At 38.1% G+C, this 20,066-nt stretch overlaps 1 protein-coding gene across 1 annotated transcript in view; it reads right to left on the reverse strand.

Moving 5' to 3' along the window:
- RANBP17 (RAN binding protein 17) overlaps positions 1 to 20,066 on the reverse strand; it is a 320,296-nt gene that overhangs the window by 20,908 nt on the left and 279,322 nt on the right. The window contains exons 24-25 of the mRNA XM_040630304.1: positions 18,485 to 18,623; positions 7,701 to 7,867 (exon numbers count right to left, since the gene is read on the reverse strand). Of these exons, the coding sequence (XP_040486238.1) occupies positions 7,701 to 7,867; positions 18,485 to 18,623 (306 nt within the window). The remainder of the gene's footprint in view (positions 1 to 7,700; positions 7,868 to 18,484; positions 18,624 to 20,066) is intronic.

Below are 20,066 nucleotides of genomic sequence, written 5' to 3' on the forward strand. Positions count from 1 at the left end.
ATTGGTATAGAGTATATAAAGGTGTAATCTCCCTCTAGCATTCCCATTTCGTTTATGATGTAGCAGTCTATGACCATGCTGGCTTTGAAACCTAAAGTCACTGCCTGTGGACTGTGATTCTGCAAATTAATTTTGGTGGGTTTGTTTTGTGGATACTCATTGATCAATACAAGGTGTCAGGCTCTGCTAGATGCTGAGACAAGTATCAAGCTGGAAGTGATCTTTGGGGAAGAAAAGGGATTCTGTTAAAGACAGATATTAGAGCTCGGATGATAATTTGATGATTCATAAATCAAGAACAGGTTTTTATTTTAACCAATTTTTCTGTTTTAAAATACCATTTTTTTGGTTATACCTGAAACAGTCATTCAACAAATATTTCCATAACAAAAATATAACCCAAATGGCAAAGATAGGTTATATAACAAAAAATTTGGACTAGAATCATCCTTCTACAGATGGATCAATGATTTTATAATATCACAGATAAGATGCCACTTTAGTAAAAAAAAAAAAAAACACAACCCTAGTTTTTCTATTTTTAAAATTATATACTTTAATTCTCTAAACTGATCTTTAGGGGTGATGGTTACAATAGTTTTACTCCCCTCTGGACTTTTATTATGTGGCTGTTACCTAGATACTTTTGTCCAACCCTGGTCCTCTCATATATTCTGATTTAATCCTTAGTAATTAGACTGTGTGTACACACACACACACACACACACACACACTTACTTAACCAAACTGAACTTGAATTTTTGCCTTAGACAAACACGGTTATTTTGAAGATTAAAAAAAAATGTTTGGGAGGTGTTAACCGAGTTTCACTGACTGTTGACTGCATCCATTCTGTATGCAAAGACACAACTCAAATGCAAATAAATGCCCTCTTTAACTTTTAATAGACACCTATGTATAGAATCAAATGTGAGAGCAAAATAACAGCATCCTTTTTAAGCAAGTAGTCAAAAAAGTGTGATTCAAAAATTATTAAAACATCAGCAGTGCCACATGGGGTGGCTGTGAGAAATATCAGGGATCATGCTGTGGGAGACCTTAGTTCTGAAATCCTCTAGGGTTACATAATATATCGGTGGAAAACTGGTAACCAGACATACAGTGCTGGCCTGCAGAGTGTTCTCCTTTCTTTGTCTTGTCTTAAATTTTCAGTCAGTGGCCAACATCAAAAAACCTGGCTTTCTGGTTCTCTTTGGGGAAGGGGGAGGTAACCTCCGTAGAGGTGGCAAACACTGGGTCCTACCTTCTTACAATGCAAGAATGAGGTGGCCCTGTGTGGAGGCTGTGCCCGTAGCACTGAGATGTGTACTCAACTTGGGTTCCTTTCCTAAGCTTCGAGTTTTCTGCTTGGCTCTCTAGGCATCTTAGTTTTTGATACTTTGTAGAATGGAGAGGATAGGGAGAGGGATGTTCAAGCTATCACTTTGAGCCTTGCCAATGTGAGAAGCCCTTAAGAGCTAAGGGCACCCAGTAGTAGAAGCAGCTTCCTTTAGAGAAGAGAAGCTGTTCGCAACTAGAAAGAAGTGACAACTGGCCTAGAGATGCACTGGGTATGGGGGATGGATATAGAGCACCTGTTGCCTCCCCACCTTCATTTCACAGCTGCCATATTGCCTCTAACTGAGAAAAGCCAGGTTGGAACAAACCTCAAGAGCTACCTCAAAGACATTAAAGGAAAAGAACACAGGCACATCGTGAGACAGTGACGCTATTAGATGCCGGCGGCCTCCTCGAGGGTACGTGTCCCACTCCATTTTATACTCTCAGTGTCTGGCAATTAATGACTGGGTGTGGGTGTAGGGTAAGGGAGCGGAAGGTCTGTTCACTCTGCCTCAGTGACGGTGGGAAGCACAAGGCTCTCTGTACCAGCTGGCAAAGCAACCTCCCTCTCCCTTGCCCACTGCCTCTCTGGGTCACTGCCCATCTGTTTCGTCCCGGCTACAGCACCAAGTTGGGGTATAGGATAACTGCTCTAAATCATTCTACCTTAAGGATGGCCCCGGTGGGACTAACTGGAAGCTCAACTTGCCTCAGTGTGAGTGATGAAAACATATATCCCACCTCAGACTAGTAGCCGCCAACAAACTATAGCTTTGTGGTCAAGCATGTGAACTCCGTAGTTCAACAGGCCAGAATTTTCGTTTTTCCACTTACTATGTGTGACCTTGGGCAAGTTAGTTACTTATTAATCTTTTTGCACCTCAGTTTCTATATTTACAAAGTGGCCATCATAATAATGCCACCATTTCACAGACATACTGTGATGACTGAATCAGATTCCATGCATACGTAAAAAGCTTAAGCTACTGTGTGCGCACAGTAAGCGCTTACATTTTGCCAATGTCATTTTTTCCTAGAAATAAATACAGAGTCCTCGCACAGAGTGCTGTGAAGACCAAGATCGAGGCAGCATGTGCAAAAACCAGTTCTGTCCTGGAACATGAGTTCCTGCTTTCTACTTTTGGTGTCTAATGACCTCTCCCTGGCTTCCTTTAAACCCTCTATACCCATGTTGTCCTCTGATCTAGTTGTGAATGTTCTTTCAGTGTGTGTTTTGGGTACCAATCTACTGCCATATTTTTGATAAGAAAGTGGCAAATCAACCAGACTGAGCTCATGGGTCATGTGGAGGGCACACTTTCTATTTAGGGTCTGCTAGAAATGCCTGTAATAACATTAGGAAATCTGGCTAATTATTTTTTAAGCCGATAAGAGACAGGAATACACTTCATGTGCTTGAGTGTCTCCCCCTGTGAGAGTGTTGCTAGGTTCTACCGGCCAAAATCCCAACATCAGTTAAATATGCGACTGCACTTTCTGCTACTTAGTATCAGGGAATGGAATCTTAAGTATGAAAGATGTCTTGTATAGGATGTCAAAATGTTGAGCAGTATCATTTCAATCTAAACACAAAAATGAAAAAAGAGCAGATGATCTCCCTCTTGCTGTAATCACTTTGGGATGCATGTCACGAAGAGCATTCTACAAAAGCAATTTTCATTGATTGACTGACTGATTGAGGAAAAGGGTGAATGTTCTTTCAGCACACATCCCTACTGAAGTATGATTCTTATAGCTCCTGACAGCTCTTCACAATCTGTAGTTAAATGCCAGGCTGGGGGTGAGGGAGGGGGGACGAAGGGAGGAAGGAAGGGAGGCAGGGAGTGAAAGAGAGAGAAAATCATAATTAGAACTTTTTTGGGGGTTTGACTATAGCTGACTTACGCCAAAGAGTTAAATAGATGAGGGTGAGACGAATTCAAACCTAAATGTTCTCTTCATCCCTTCAATGTATTTAGATGTTAGAGAATATAATTGCTAAAAATACCTTGTTAATAAGTTAACTGCATAATCCAATCAGTAATACTGACAACCACAGAGTTCTTGTTCTGCTTCTGTGGAAGGTGCTCCTCTCTCCAGAGCAATTACTTACAGCTGCATTTCTTTTCTTTTCTTAAAGATTTTATTCATTTATTTGATGGGGAGAGAGAGAGAGCGAAAGAGGGAACACAAGCAGGGGGAGTGGGAGAGGAAGAAGCAGGCTCCCAGCGGAGGAGCCCGATGTGGGGCTCGATCCCAGAACACTGGGATCACGCCCTGAGCCGAAGGCAGACGCTTAACTACTGAGCCACTCAGGCGCCCCTACAGCTGCATTTCTGATTTAGAGAAGCATTCAGCATCAGTGTCCTATTCTTAAAATCGGAAAAAGAATCAGTCACATCTCTGAACTGCCCCTCTAATTCTACAAAACACACTTACCTAATTTGGGCAAATCTTTCACTCTGTGATACAACTAAATGAATGCTGGTCTATGGCTTATAGAGGCACTTAACATGACCAGAGATAAAACTGAAAAAAATTAACACAGAAATTTAATTTTCCAAATTACTGTAACAGATCTGTGCCTAAGCACTCTTACTATTGGCTTGTTCTTAAAATTTTAATTTATCTTTCTAATGGCATAAAGACACATGGGGAATATTTATTCTTAATATATGTAAACTGGCTTTTCCTCAATTGCTAAGTCCAAGGAATGCTGGTGAGACAGAAATTCTTATTTGCAACAGATTCGCTTAATTACAGTGGATCTTCAAAGAGACTAAGTTTAATGCTAGCAAAGTCAGATTTGTTTACAGATTCTGGAAGGTGGCTTATCTGGAGAATATTTTTAAAAACACTGAGGATCTCAAGCCACAGAACAGGTCATAATAAGCACATTTCCAGGTGAGAGTCGCTGAAAAGATGCTTCCCAGGCTGTTGCACGCCAATCGAAAGGCCTACAAGGATGCTGGAAAACCTTTTATGTGGGTTCATGCTTTGCTTGCTATGGAAGCTTGAAGACATAAACTTTTGCAATTTGGAACTGACACACTTCATGCAATTACGCTCCCGGCAATATATATCCAGGTTGGGGGGAAAAACGGTTCAAACTAGTAAATAATTGCAGCATCACGGCGTCAGTTTAGTTTAAAGAGCTGACAAACCCTCTCTAAACTCCAAGCACAATTAGTCATTAGGGTCTAGTTTTTCAGCACTGTTAAGCAATTTGTAACCCATTCCTTTTAATAGGGTTAGGCATTACTTAACCGACACAGATGCCTTGAAAACTGAAACCTCGAATTATAAAGCAGCCACCTTGTTCATTACCTTCAGTGATAGGCAAATCATCTATAAAAACGGCATTTAATGGGCAACCAATGAATAATCAATGGCTCACTTTTCATCTGAGTGTGAAAACGAGAATAATCTAATACAAAGTCCCTCTGGTAAGATGCCGAATCTCGAGTTCTGCTGCTCTTCAGCGCTGATTTATAAGGTCTTGGAAAGCTGATGTAAACAGATGATCAATGGGACCCATCCTTGCTCATAATAACCCCCAACTGGCCCACTCCCTCTTTTCCAAGTCCATCCCTTCAGGCTATTAGCTCTGTCCAGCTAATTCCTCCCACTACTCCTGCCTGCTGCTTTTACTCCGGCCATCCGTTCAGTCCGGCCGACTCAGAAGTAATTTTATACGCAGAAGAGAGCGGGTAGAATTGATTTTTCACTCAGCGCTCAGTTCCCATCTGAATAATTATCAATTTTACTGCCTCATAAAGGGAAGAGTCAAAATTTCAAATCAATTCAAAAGAGCTTTTGAGACGACAGAAACTGTGCATAAGAATAGAGGTCAAAGTTGTCAGTGACCTAAGGAGATGATGTCAGATATTACTATACCCGATAGTTGACATCAGAGGCACTCAAGATGATATAACCTCGTGCTAATGCAAATCATATTTATGCTGACTACCAGAGACCAGTCATTAATATTTAAAATGCTATCTGAAAGCCTACATTCCAAATAAATAGAATGTATTCCACTGTTAATAAAGATATATCACTACTTAGTCATATGCTATAAAGCAAAGGATTACCAAGTATTATTAACACACAGAAATTACTTAAACCAACAAAGCACGGTCATTCTGAGTGAAGACAAACTTGATTGTCTCCTGTACAACCACATCACTTGCTCTGCACCGTCTGATGGTATTTATCTAGGTTCACAGCCTATTGATTTTGGTAAAATCTTCTACCGACTTTATTGTTTCCGCCAAAGTCTATGGGACAATATTGTGATCAGGCTGAGTGCCGGCAGGAGGCAGTTGGCGGTGGACTTGTCATTTGCCATGGTGGGGTGGGGGCCGGGTCTGATTCCTGGCCAGTCTGAGGGTATTTATTTTCTCCACTGGCTACATGCTCTAAATCTGTGGGTTTCAACCTTCTCTTTGCAGAACACCTGAGGGCTACGACATGCTCCCAACAGTACCAGAGGCTACTGCAGTTGGGTAGGTGGCCAAGGGGGAAGGGGGGGTCCAGCCAAATCTCGACAGAATGTACAGTTTGAAATGGCATTCCTGGTGAATCTGAGATCTTCTCCCTACCAACGAGGCCCTTGAGAATCAACAATGCAAGTGGTAAGGCCTTGGGCTTTTGAGCCAAACAAACCTTGGTTCACATTCCACTTCCCAGTTGCTCTCTGTGTCTCAATTTATTCACCTGTGAAATGGGGATGATGAATGGGGTTGTTGTGGGGGTGTACGTGAGAAGAGTTCTCTGAAAGTCCTCTCCTCGTGTGTCAATCTCTGTCACCACTATCTTAATCAAATTATCACGTAGGTGGTTAGTTACCTAATAACTAACCAGTTATCTCTGTCCCGCCTGACAGCAACTTTTTAAGGAGAGAAATTATGTCTTATGAGTCTCAGTGGCTCTTGCACCTTGTGCACAGAAAGCCCTCAGTACAGGTGCTACTTTTCTCTTCTCTTTACCGTAACAGCGACGCGTCGTAACACTTACAGGGTCATACCAAACACTTGCAGGCCGACAGCACCTTGTCTAGTTACACAAAATCTTAATTACACACCTCCTTGCCAGGAAAACAAAACGCTAACTGAGACATCACCCAAAATATGTAAAATATATATATTATTTTAATATATTACATATTAATATAATACATATTATATTAATTATATATTAATATAATACATATTATATATGTAAAATACATGTTATATAATTATTAGACATTATAATCTATTATATATTAAAATAAATAAAATATATATTTATTATTATATAGAATTATTATATATTATTATTTATTATAATATATAATTATATATTATAATTTATTACTATATATTAAAATAAATAAAACTATACATATAAATAATATATATATGTAATTCAATTTGAATAGTTGTAAAAATTGATAGCCAGGAAGAAAACCTCGCCCATGGCTGGCTCATTCTACGTTCATCATTTCTTTGCTCAGAGAGATACTTTCCGCTGGTGACAGGAGCCTTGGTTTTTGGCTAATAACCTTGTTAAAGTGTTTACATTTGCAAACCACAAACTATTATGAAGATAATTTGGCAAAATAAAACAACTGGAAGCAGTATAAAGTTTCCAAAGTTAGTGGAACTGGAAAATATCATAGTGATGGTATCTCCATAGAAAAATGTAAGTATTATTCTCTTTGAAATATTTCTGGCATGTGTTATTTATTTTTATGCATGCTGTTATTGTGATTTGCAGAAGTGAGTTTTTAAAAAACAGTATTAAACTTGGACCTAACTCATATTAGCCAGTCGGAAAACACATTTGAAAATAAAGAAGTCGTGGCTTTATTTATTACTTAAATGCCTTGGGGAATATGATCTATCTGAACCTTGATTTCTTATCTTAAATGGGAAGAATACTAATTGTGGTATGATGAACAGAAAGTTCCCAGCAAGCTGTCTGGCACTGACTAGGAGCTTGGCAAATGGCAGTTTCCCAACGCACCAGAGTACTCACAAGGCGAACTTCAGAAGACATTATTAGAGGCTCCAGGAAAGAAACCAGAGCTTGACCGTTTCTAGTTCTGGCTTCGCCTTTTATTTCTCTCAGGCCTCTGGAAGAGCTATCCTTTTTTGAATTCTAGCTTCACTGGAGTAAGACAAATGACTTAGAGATATCTTGAGGGTGAGTAGTCCTGGGGCTAGGGTGCTACCCTATCTTCAGGGAAAATACTCCTAGAGAATAACTGGTAAAGAGTCTTGACCAGACCATTTGCTCTAAGAGATATTCAGGGTCTAGGCTGGCTTTTGGGAAACTCTGTTTCTTAAGCCAGGTGACCGACCACCAGTTACCTGCTGTAGGACATCTGGATTTTGCTGCATAAAATGTAATAGTCTCTGACCGGCCTGGGTAGCCTCTCTGCATCGAAGTGGCTTCTTGCCCTCTTTTGCTATGTGCTTGAAGAGGTAGGTGACGATGTAGTCTAAACTGGTACAGCAGCTGGAGGAGACAACTGTATCTGTACGAACAATAAATGAGAATTCCTTCGCATTACTGAAGTGTTTTTTCATCTGATTAATTATAATGCCTCCAATTAAAAAAATCACTCTCTGGTTTCAAAGCACTTTTATCAAACTATAAATTCCTCGAGGGCGGGGATTTTGCCTTGTTCATCTCTTTAAACCCAGTGTCTACTACAGGACCTGGTATAAAGACGTGTTAGAAAGTAAATAATTTCTGGATTGAATGGGACAGAATTTTCCATTTGTGACCCTGAGGACCCTCTGTTCAACTCAAGCGACTTTATGAAATATCTCTTTGGTGTAAAGTGCTCTTCTGCTTCAGATGAAACAGGGGGTAGACTTGCAGCAAAGTGCTCTGTTCCAGGGGCAACCCCTACCCTGGTGTCCGAGATCTCATGACGTAGTACGTAAGTCACTGGAGCCAGTGCTGGGTACAAACGAATGACACACTGCTGTGAGGATTCTGAGGAAGACATCACATGTGCATGGGGATCAAAGAGACTTTTTTGAAGGAGACAGAACCTGAGATGGGCCTGGGAAAGTTAGTTTAGTTAGATATAAGGAAGGACATTTTTCAGGTAGAGTGATTATTAGCACAATGCAGTTAGGGTGGCGGGAAGGTAGGAATTCTGGAGTCAGACAGCTCTGGTTTCAAATCTCATCTTTTCCAATTACTTGCGAGGTTGTTACTTTGAAAGAACCACTTAACCTTTTTCATTGTTTGTAAAATATCTTGCAGACTTGAATGAGAAGAAAACAGCTAGACATTCTCATAATAAAAACAGCTGATATTTAATGAGAGCTTACTGTGTTAGTTACATGAATTACTATTTTGCATCCTCACAATAATAGTTATATTATTATCCTCACTGTAGAAGTTACTTTATTATTTCCATTCACAGGCAAGAATAGTGGGGGATTAAATGACGTGTCCAGTGCCACATGGCTAGATGACTGTGGAGCCACTGTATGAAAACAGACAAGGAGCTGGATTCTAGATTTATGTTCTTAACTGCTAAAACCAAGTAAATACTAAACAAAATTAGGTATTAAGCAAAAATATATGCAAGCACCAAACATTTTCTTAAAACACGAGGGGCTCACGAGATGATGTTACTACTGGTTTACCCTCATGATGGAAAGAGGAGAGTGTATTCAGGAGTAGGACTTCGTTTTGAGTGAGAAAGAATATATAGGGAGTCGTAAGAGAGAAGGCTGACAAAGTAGGTTGAGGTCTTCCTGGAGGGCATCCAATAGTGGGCTGAGACATTACATTTAGTTTGAAAGACAACAGAGGTGTTATTAAAGACTTCTTTTAAAGCAAGTGAGTGACATGATACAGGAACCATTTATTAACTATCTATTTTGTACATTAAAATTATTATTCGCTTACTTCTAACAACCACTATGTATATAGTAGGTGTGATTATTTGCATTTTTCAAATGAGAAAAATGAAGCTGAGAGGTAAGTAGCTTATCCAAAGTAAATGGTTTTGATTCATAGCATGACACTACCCAGATTTTTTGGCTAAAGGTAACATATGGACATGATCCTGAGGAGTTTATGATTAGTAACCGAAATGACAAGAGAAACAATTAAAAACATTAAAAAAATGGTAGATGCAGATGAGGAAAGTGAACTGGGAGAGTAGGGCTGGGAACCAGGAGATTATACACTCCCTAAGGCAGTCATTCGTCTCTTACTTTTACTAATCTCTGAGCTTCTGAGACAGGTGTGCCTTTCCTAGATTAGAGGTGCCCTCTTAGCTGAATTAAAGAATGGGTAGGCAAAGCTAATCTGAGGAAGGTTTTTACAGGTCTTGAGTTGTGTTCAGTAATAACACCTAGAACTGATATAACGCCATAGTTTAAAAACTCTTTCAAATACATTGTTTTGGAGAGAAATGGCATAATAAATAGAAAGAGCTGGTCTGGGGGAAAGTTCTGAAATACAGATAGATGAATGCATTTAAACTTGAGGATGATGGTAGCTGATGCAGGATCAGGAGGGGTTGTCTGAAGGTCTAAAAGATGGCCACGGACGATAGTTTGGGGAACTGTGGAGCTCTGGAAGCTATATACGCAAGTAAACTGTACTGCTATGTTTTCCTTTGAAGAAAGGAGCTCTTTTTCTCCTAAAACTATGGTGTTTGATTGATTGGTTGATTATCTCCCCTGCCCCCAACTGGGTTACTTTGCAGGAAAGGGAGCTCTGGTTTTATAATTCCAGGAGGTAATATAATGCAGCGGAAAACATCTAGGCCTACAAGTCAGGCACAGACTTGTTGAGCTTCGTTGCTTTTCTCTTTTCCTTTACATTTCTACCTCTGAAGTCCCAATCACAAAAGTAAATGGATTAAGTAACTTAGTATCTACAAAAGGAAGCAAGCAGGAAATAGATACCGTTTCCCTCACCAGTGAAGAGCAATATGCTATCAATCACACAAAAATTATAAAGACTTCACATAGATTTGGTGACCACATGCCATGCAGGTTGCATTAAAAGGTTCCAATCTACTGAGTCAGCTATGAAAAAGCCAGGTAAACACTTTAGACATGAAGGTTGGAGCATATATCCTTGCAATAAAAGCAAGAAGAAGAGCTTCCATTACTGCTGATTTATGGTTGGGGACTTTGAAACGGATAAATGTTAGTTTAGGGTAGATTGAAAGGTGTGGAATCATTAGGATCAAGGGCCATTTGATCAAAAACAGAATGAATAGTGCTGAGGACTGTGTGTTATTATTGGTTTTCTTTATTTGCAGCTCAAGCTATTATTTGAGATTCAAATCATGAAACTCTCCTGACATAAAACGATGAGCAGAAGTCATGAATTTTCATATTTTGTCCTAGTTCTCNGGCATTCAGAATCTTTTAAGAAGGATTCATCTGTGATTTAGATGATTGTAGATACAATTTTTAAGCCTAATAGGCACTTCGTCCTTTCCGGCAACTTGCTGTTTGGCACTAAAAACAACCAAATGCTCCTTTTCTCCTGCAACCCGTCTCCACGGAAGCACATGCATCATCAATAGCCCTCCTGTTCACTAAGACCCATCACGGAACGCTGTTCTGGAAAATTAACTGTATAGGAAAGAGTTGCTTCACTGAGTCAGGAGGATGATAATGGGGCTGAGCTAAAATTTGGCTTCGGCTCAAAATTTCTCACCAGGGCAGAAGAGAGGATGGAAGCCTTGGAAAAATATGGCGTGAAAGGCAATCTCGGAAACAAAAGGCCTGCGTGGGTGGTGCAGTAGTTTTGGAAAGAGGTGGGTCTAAGTTGGAATCTGTATTTCCTAGATGTTTTGACTTACGGAGCTTCGATTTGCATCTCTGTAAGATGTGCTTCATACTACCTACTTCGCAAGGCCTCGTGAGAGATCAGTAAGGTGAGGAGCGCAAAGGCTATCATATTGCCCAACACACAGTAGTACTGTCCCCTTTACACTTTCCATGTGTTTTCCTGGCTATTTCAATCCCTGAAACACCAAGCCCATCACTTTGTTTGGCTAATGCATAGATTTCTTCTATCTCTAGCATGTTTCTGGTGGGAAAAACTAAGGTACAAGGTCTCTAAGTTTCTAAATGTTTCCTGAATGTTTTGCTCCCATATTACATTCATACCACTTCCTCCAATTCAAGAGTGTGTTCAAAATAATAACATACTCTATTAATAATGAACATTTTATTGGTAGTGGACTTGATGAGGAAAGGTCTGGTGCTTTCCAGTTGGTTCAACTTTTCATTTACCTTCACCATCCCTTGTTTTTGCCTTTTGCGCCATCCTTCTCTTCTTGGAATGCATGCCCATCCCTGCCCCGGCTGAACTGCAGAGGCCTTCCCCGATCACTTCTTCTAGAGAAGCCACATTTAATCATTCTCCAGTCATTATCCCATTTTAAATCTTTATTTAGCACTTGTCATGACTTGACATTTTCTTGTGTGTGTTCACTTATTTATTGTTTATCTTCTCTCTCTAGAAGCTAAGCTTCACATAAGTAGGGACCTTATCTGTCTTGTTCCCTTTAGTACGGCCAAGTACCTAGTATGTACACAATTGATACTTACTGAATGAATGACTTCAGAGTCATTATTAAGAGCAGCTTTTCGTAAGTCCTGCACTTGGTCTCGGTATGTAAGAGTATGGGGGTGGGTGATGGTGGCTGGATAATTAAAAAGACAGAAAATACAATCTCTTTTCTCATTCACCTTTCTCTTTCCCCATATTATAGCTGGCCTGAAACTAAAAATGCTGATGAATGATTATTACCAAATTTTTAAAAATATCATGTTAAGCATATTAGGTGTGTTACAACTCCATCACTGATTGAATTTTTTTGTGCCTCCCTCTCTCATTTTTTCCAGAGGCTAAAGCAGAACTGAGACCTGCTTGTAACCCAAATGCTGCTTGTAACAATAACTATTAATGCCTCTTTACAGATCTATTATTGTTGGAAAAGGAGAAACCCAAGTGGTTACTTTCAATAGTCCTTTTTCTTGAAGACATAGGGCATGATTCACCTGCCAGACTGTGACCTAGATTAGACAGACAGATCCAGCAGGATAGTGAGGTGAAGGGGAATGGGTTTTAGAATTAGAAAGACTCCTAGATCAGGCTCGTATTAGTTGTGTGACCTTGTGTAAGTTGTTTCACCTCCCTGAGCCACAGCTTACTCATCTGTATAATGAAAATAATATTACCTAATTAATTTAATCAATAAGTATTTATTGAGCACTTACTATACGCTAGGCATTGGGAATAAAGTGGTACCTCAAGACACTGTTCCTGTCCTTCGGAAGCTTGCAATCAAGTAGGAAATAAGGACAAACAGCACTATTAGAGTATGTAACCAGTTTTGGTATGCATAGTGGTTCTGAGAATGACAAAGGCGAAGTACACATCTTGAAAACACCTATAAAAGCATCAGGCATAGAGTACTTGCCCACAATCATACACTTAATAAGGTGGTAGCACTGGAACTTATTCAATATTCCCTCCATAATGCCACCCCATCAAGACTCCCTTGAGAGCCTTGTGAAAATACAGATTCCAGGCCCAAGACCACACTTTGAGACAATATAGCTACCTGCAACTAATTCAAAATCTTCAAGTATTACCATGATGTGAGATAAAACTATGTTAAGCCAAACTGTAATAAGAAAAGACAAGGCTTCAGTTTCTGTCCATGAAGGATTAACTGCCATGAGAATTTTTCCTTCTGCCATAAATAACTAGAAAACAGACAAAAATATGAAACAACATTTTTCAATTATTGCACAGCAAGCAGTATCGGGCTATTAAACCAGAGAAGAGGGAAACAAATGAGGTTACACCTACACAGTCACTGGAGCTTATTGCCCCAAGGAGTTTCCAGGCTACAGGCCTAGAAGGGGGAACCCAAACAAAGCTAAGTAGTCTCACTGAGTTGAAGAGAAACAGTTTGAACTTAGGGAGGCTGAGGCAGGTAGAACTCATGGGACAGAGTTTCAGAGAGTGGGAGGCATACAAAGAGAGCATTCTGGAGATCTGTAAAGGAGTCCTTTCTATCCAGTCTTTGAATAATAACAGAGATATATAATACATGTGTAGCTGGAGTTCCAGAAGGAATGGAGATAGAGGAAAAAGGTAGACTGTGATTATCTGAAGGCAAACTGTGATGATATTATTTGAAGGTGTAGATTATAAACCCTAGAGTGCCACTAAAAATAAAGAAGTCTGGCTAATAAACTCATACAGGATTTAAATGGATTCATAAAAAGCATTTAATTAATCCAAACCAAAAGAAGGCAGGAAAATGGAAAAAAGGAAAAAAGAAACAAAGCTCAGTCAAATAAAAAGAAAACAAATGGCAATATTATAGATTTAAACTCAAATACACTGGTAGTTACATTAAATGTAAATGGTTGAGACACTAATGAGAAGGCAGAGATAGTCAGATTTGATATAAAAATATGACCCAACTATATGCTGCATGTTAGGCAAATATGTCCTATGTCCATGTGCTAATTCCCAGAACCTGTGAATATGTTAGATTACATGGCAAAGAATAAGTAAGATTGCGGATGGAATACGACTGCTAATTAGTTGAGTGAAAAATAGGGAGATTATCCTAAATTATCTGGGTAGGCCCAATGTAATCTCAAGTGTCCTTGAAAGTGAAAGAGAGAAGGAGCAGAGGTCAGAATCAGAGGGAGATGTATCTATGGAAGAATGGTTATAGACGCAATCTTGCTGGGGGCCATGAGCTAAGGAATGTAGGTAGTCTCTAGAAACTGGAAAAGGCAAGGAAATGGAATTTGTCCTGGAAAGGAACACAGCTCTGCTGATACCTTCAACTTTAGCCCAGTGAGACCCATGTCAGATTTATGACCTAAAGAACTATAGAGTGGCTCAGTTGGTTGGGTGTCCCACTCTCAATTTTGGCTCAGGTCATGATCTCTGGGATGTGAGATTGAGCCCTGCATCAGCTCTGCGCTCAGCACAGAGTCTGCTTGAGATTCTCTCCCTCTGCCCCTCCCCCACTCCCTCTCTCTCTAATAAATAAGTCAAATCTATAAAAAAATCCAAATAGCTATAAGATAATAAATTTACATTGGTTTAAGCCACCAAGTTTGTAAAAAATGTTACAATATCAATAGAAAATACCTGCTCTCTACAAGAAATTAAATATAAAGACACAGGAAGATTAAAAATGAAATGATGGAAAAACAGGCAACACTAATCAAAAGAAAGCTGGAGAAGCTAGTAATACTAGACAAAATAGATTTCAGAAAAAAGATTATTACCAGAGATAAAGAGGGTCACTTCATGATAAAGGGGAAAATTCATCAAAGGGACAGAACAATCCTAAATATTTACATACCTAATAACAGAGCTTTAACATACTTTACACCAAAGATAGAACTCAAAGGAGAAATGGAAAAATCTATAATTATAGTTAGACTTCAGCACTCGTCTCTTGGTAATTCATAGAATAAGGAGAAAACAAACAAACAAACAACTAGTAAGAATGTAGAAAATCTGAACATTATCAATTAGACATACAGAACATTCTTCCCAACAACAATGGAATGCACATTCATTTCAAGTGCCCATGGAACATTCACGGTACTTTGAACCATAAAAGGGATGCAATAAATATAAAAATTGTAACAATCATTGAGTATATCCTCAATGGAATAATGGAATTAAACTAGAATCAATAACAGGAATCAGGAACACCTCTGGATATACAGAAATTAAACACTGTGCCTCTCAGTAACAATCCATTGATCAAAGAAGAAATCAGCAGGACAGTTAGAAAATATTTTTAAACTAAACAGAAAAACCCCTAAATACATAAAAATTTTGTGAGGAATAGCTCTAGCTGTGCTTAGATGAAAGCATTAAATGTATATTAGCAAAAAGGAAAGTCTAAGATCAGTGATCTAAGTTTCTATCTGAAAAATTAGAAAAGGAAAAGCAAAGTAAACTGAGGGAAGGAAATAATAAAAGCCATAAATGCAATCAATGAAATAAAAGACAGAAAAATAACAGAGAAATCAATGAGAACTGAAAATTAGTTCTCTGCACTAAAACTGATAAATCCAGAGCCAGAATGATCAAGAAAAAAAAGAGAAGACACAAATTGCCAATTTCAGGGATGAAAGAGGTAACATCACCAGAGACCTTACAGAAATCAAACTGTAGAACAATGGGACATTATGAATAATTTTATGTCAGTGTCAGATGAACTTCAGATGAAAAGGAGAAATTCCTTTAAAGACATAAACTACCAAATGCTACCCCAGATCTAATAAATAACTGGAATAGCCCTATATCTATTAGAAATGTTTAATTTGTAGTTAAAAACCTACTAAAAAAATCTAGACCTAATGGCTTCACTGGGGAGTTCTATCAAACATTGAAGTAAGAACTAATAACAATTCTACACAAACTTTTTAAGAAAACAGGTGAGGAGAGAACAATTCCCTAGTCATTTTATGAGGGCATTACACTGATACTAAAACAAGGCAAAGATACAGAAGAATAGATAAAGAATAAAAGATATGGAAGACGAACTATAGAAAAACTACAGAACACACCAACATCTGTCATGAACATAGATGTAAAAACCTGTATCAAAAATTTAGAAAGCTGAATTCAGTAATATATAAGAAGGGTAATATGTTGTAACCTAGTGTGGAATGCAAGGTTGGTTTAACAAATATCTACCAATGTGATGATCAACATGATGTAATGTATAAACAGAACTAAAAAGAAAAACCACACGATCATCTCAGTAGATGCAGAAAAATAATTTGATAAAATTCAATATTCATCCCTGATAACACCCTCAGAAAACCACAATGGAAGGGAATCTTCTCAACAAGATAAACAGCATCTATAAAAACTTACAGCTAACATTATACTGAATAGTGAAAGAATGAATGGAGACATTTCCTTGGAGACAAGGAAAAAATGTTTGCTATCATTACTTCTATTCAACATTGTACTATATGTAGGTCCTAGCCAGTGTGATAAGGCAAGAAAAAATAAAAGCCATACAGATTGGAAAGGAAGAGATAAACTGTCTTTATTCGTAGACACAACTATGTAGAAAATCTTAAGACATCTACAGAAACCACCAGAATTAATAGGAAGTTTAGTAAGGCTGCAGGATACAAGGTCAACATACAAAAAAATCAACTGCAATTCAACATGGTAGCCAAGAACAAAAGGAAATTAAAATTTAGTATGAATTTAGCATAAAAATGTAAAATACTTAGTTATAAATATAACAAAATATGTACAAAAAGTCATACATTCAAAGCTACAAAAATGCTGTTGAGAAAAATAAAGGAAGACCTAAATAAATGGACAGATATGTCATTTTTAGGAATTGAACACTCAGTATTGCTAATATGTCAATTCTCCCCAAATTGGGCTAGAGATTCAATGCAATCCCCACCAAAATTCCCTTATTCATTTTTTTTCTAACAAGAAATTGACAAATTGACTCTAAAACTTATATAAAAAAACAAAGAACACAGACTAGTCAAGACAATTTTAAACAAAATTAGAGGGCTATGCTATCTGATTTTAAGACTTAAGGTTAAGGACAAAAGGTTAGGACAAAAATTAAAAATCAGCAGAACCAAACTGGCACAAAGTAATTCAAAAGAGAAAGGATGTTCTTCAACAAAAGGTGCTAGAACAATTGAATGTATGTTGAAAAACAGCTTTTATCTCATATATAATACTATATACAAAAAGTTTAATTGAAATGGATCATAGACCTAAGCATAAGATAAAAAACTATAAAACTTATGGAAGAAAACACAGGAACAACCTTTTTGGCCTTGGGTTAAGCAAAGATTTCTTAGGATAGGACCCAAAAGACATGAACTATAAGAGAAAAAAATAAATAAATTAGACTTCCTCAAAATTAAAAACTTTGCTCTTGTAATATGGGGGTACTGCTAAGAAAATAAAAAGACAAGCCAAGACTGAAAAAATATTCACAAAACACACATTTGATAAAGGATTTGTATCCAGAATGCATAATAAATACTTAAAAGATAAACAATCCAGTTAAAAAAATGGGTAAAAGATTTGAACAAATACTTCACCAAAAAGATACACAAATGGTATGCAAGTATGAGAAGATGTTCAAATCATTATTCAGCAGTGAAATAAATTTTAAAACTACAATGAGATTCTTCTTCACACCCACTAAGATGGCTAAGATGAAAAAGACTGATAATAGCAAGTGTAGGGAGGATACAGGGAAACTGGAACCCTCCTACACTGCTGGGGAGATGAAAATGGTAGAGTGACTTTGGGGAACAGTGTTGCAGTTTTTTTTTTTTTTTTATAATGTTAAAAATACACTTAGCATACAACTCAGAAATCCCATTCCTAGGTAGTTACCCCAGAGAAATTGTATTTGTCCACAGAAAGACTTGTGCATGAATGTTCATAGTAGCATTGTACAAAATAACCAAATAATGGAAACAACCCAAACAGCCATCAGGTGGTGAATATATAAATAAATTGTGAAAATCCATACAATGGGATAATACTCACCAACAGAAAGGAATAAACTGATTTGCAAAACAACATGGATGGATCTCAAAGGCATTATGTTAAATCAGAGAAGGCAGACACAAAGGTCTATATATCATATGTTTCAACTTAGACAAAATTCTAGAAAAGGAAAACTATAGTGAAAGAAAGTAGACAGTGGTTCTTAGGGGCTGGGGCCAGGGGGAAGGGATTGATCAGAAAGGGGCACGAGGGAGCTTTTTGTGGTGAAGAAAATGGTCCATATCTTGGTTGTGGTAGTTTATGACTGTGTACATACATCTATCAGTAGTCACTGAACTGCTCACTTAAAATCAATGGGTCTTATTGCGTTTAAATTATACCTTAATTAAGCTAAGAAATAAGCAGTACATCAGAATATGAAAAAAGGGCATTCTCTCACTTGCAAGTAATAATTATAATATAATCTTTCAGTTTGGATATACGATCTTTTCCCCTTTGTAGGATGATCGTCTCATTAAGTACATACATTAAGAGACCACAGTCAAGTTTTTCCTCTGGAGATAATGTTCTCTGTGATACTTACCTAGAGTAGTGAGTCCCTCTGAGATAGATGTGAGAACATATAGCAGTACAGGAGGCTCTAAGTTGGTGATGAAGCTCATGTGGTCCTGGGTAAGACATTCCAGGAGTGGATAGTAGGACTGGCTCAGTTTCCGATATTGCTACAACACAGAGAGAACTAGGTGTCAAGCCACAGGGAAGCAAAAGACATGTTAAGTTCTAGGGGCAACTGCCATTTATATAATATTGGAAATTGTAAGCTTACCTAAACATAAATACATTCAATAAATACATGGAACAAATGACATCATGATTCAGTATTAAAAAGGGTTCTAATAGGATTCTCTTGATCTCTAGAAATCCCAATTTGAAGCTATAGCACGGTAAGTAATCTCAATTTTACCTTATATGGCTAACACTTACATGCAAATAAAATCTCTGTAGTATGGAATTTGGAAGACTGAATTATTTTTCTGGATGGGGATATTGTAACACTGAACAGTACTTAATAGTGGCTAGGCAGCCTTTTTTTTTAATACAAAGATATTTGCTGCTATAATAGGATTTGACATCATATCTGTTTCACTCGCAAATGCCAACCCACTTAACTAAATTATGGTTTGGCCAATGGCTTCATATTTGCCATATACTACAGGCAAAAAATAAGTGCATGAGAAAGATACCTGGAAAGCTTTAAATGGAACTCAAACCAATATCAAAGAAGCATAACACTCATAAGAGAAATAAACCAGAGCAGTATTTATTAAAGTGAGATTAAGACCACCCCCATAAGATCACATGGGATACTTCTTAAAAATGCAGTTTCCTGATCCCCACTCCAGACTCACTACATGAAGTGCTCTGGAATAAGGTCTTGAAACATGCATTTTAAACATGCACGCTAAGGGAGTCCTATGCACCCTTAATTTTGAGAATGAGTTAGAGATTTGTTCGCTTGTTAGAAAAAAAGATTAGAACAATTCCTGGAGCCACAATCAGTTTTTTTTGGTGGACCTCAACCGTAGTGAAGAGTCCTCTCGATGAGAACCCATCTGAAGTCAAGTGTCTACCTTGTAATTTCGGTCATACAGGTAGCGTTTAGTGAGCATCCCATTCTACTACTGAGGCTAAACCATTCTGGCCTGAGATGTGGTTCCATTAAGACTAGCTTAGAAAGGTGGAAGAGGGTGCTGCTAGTCCATTCGCCCATTCTTGTCAAGGAGCATTGCTCACATAGGCTGACTGACAAAAGCCCCCTAGATCTTACTTGTAACCTTGGCAGGGAGCAGGGGGGAAAGCCTGAACTAAGCCTGAGCACGAATTTGGCTGTTACTGAAGTAATTACTGCAACCACGTTGGGCATTTATTAGCTTTTGTGTAATCAGGCACGGATGTTTAAAAAAAGTCTGATAATGACACAGCTCAGTGGAGGAGCCTGGAAATTTAAATTTCCAACAAGCACCCCAGGTGATTCTGATGGGCCTCAAAGTTTGAAAACCACTGACATAAATCACAGAAACTAGATGGTAGAGTTGAAAAGGGACCTAGAGATCACTTTGTTTAATTTACTAATTTTAAAGGTGAGGAAATTAAAGCCTGGAGAA

Source organism: Ursus maritimus, unplaced genomic scaffold (genome assembly GCF_017311325.1).
Source record: "Ursus maritimus isolate PB19 unplaced genomic scaffold, ASM1731132v1 scaffold_15, whole genome shotgun sequence".
NCBI lineage: Eukaryota > Metazoa > Chordata > Mammalia > Carnivora > Ursidae > Ursus > Ursus maritimus.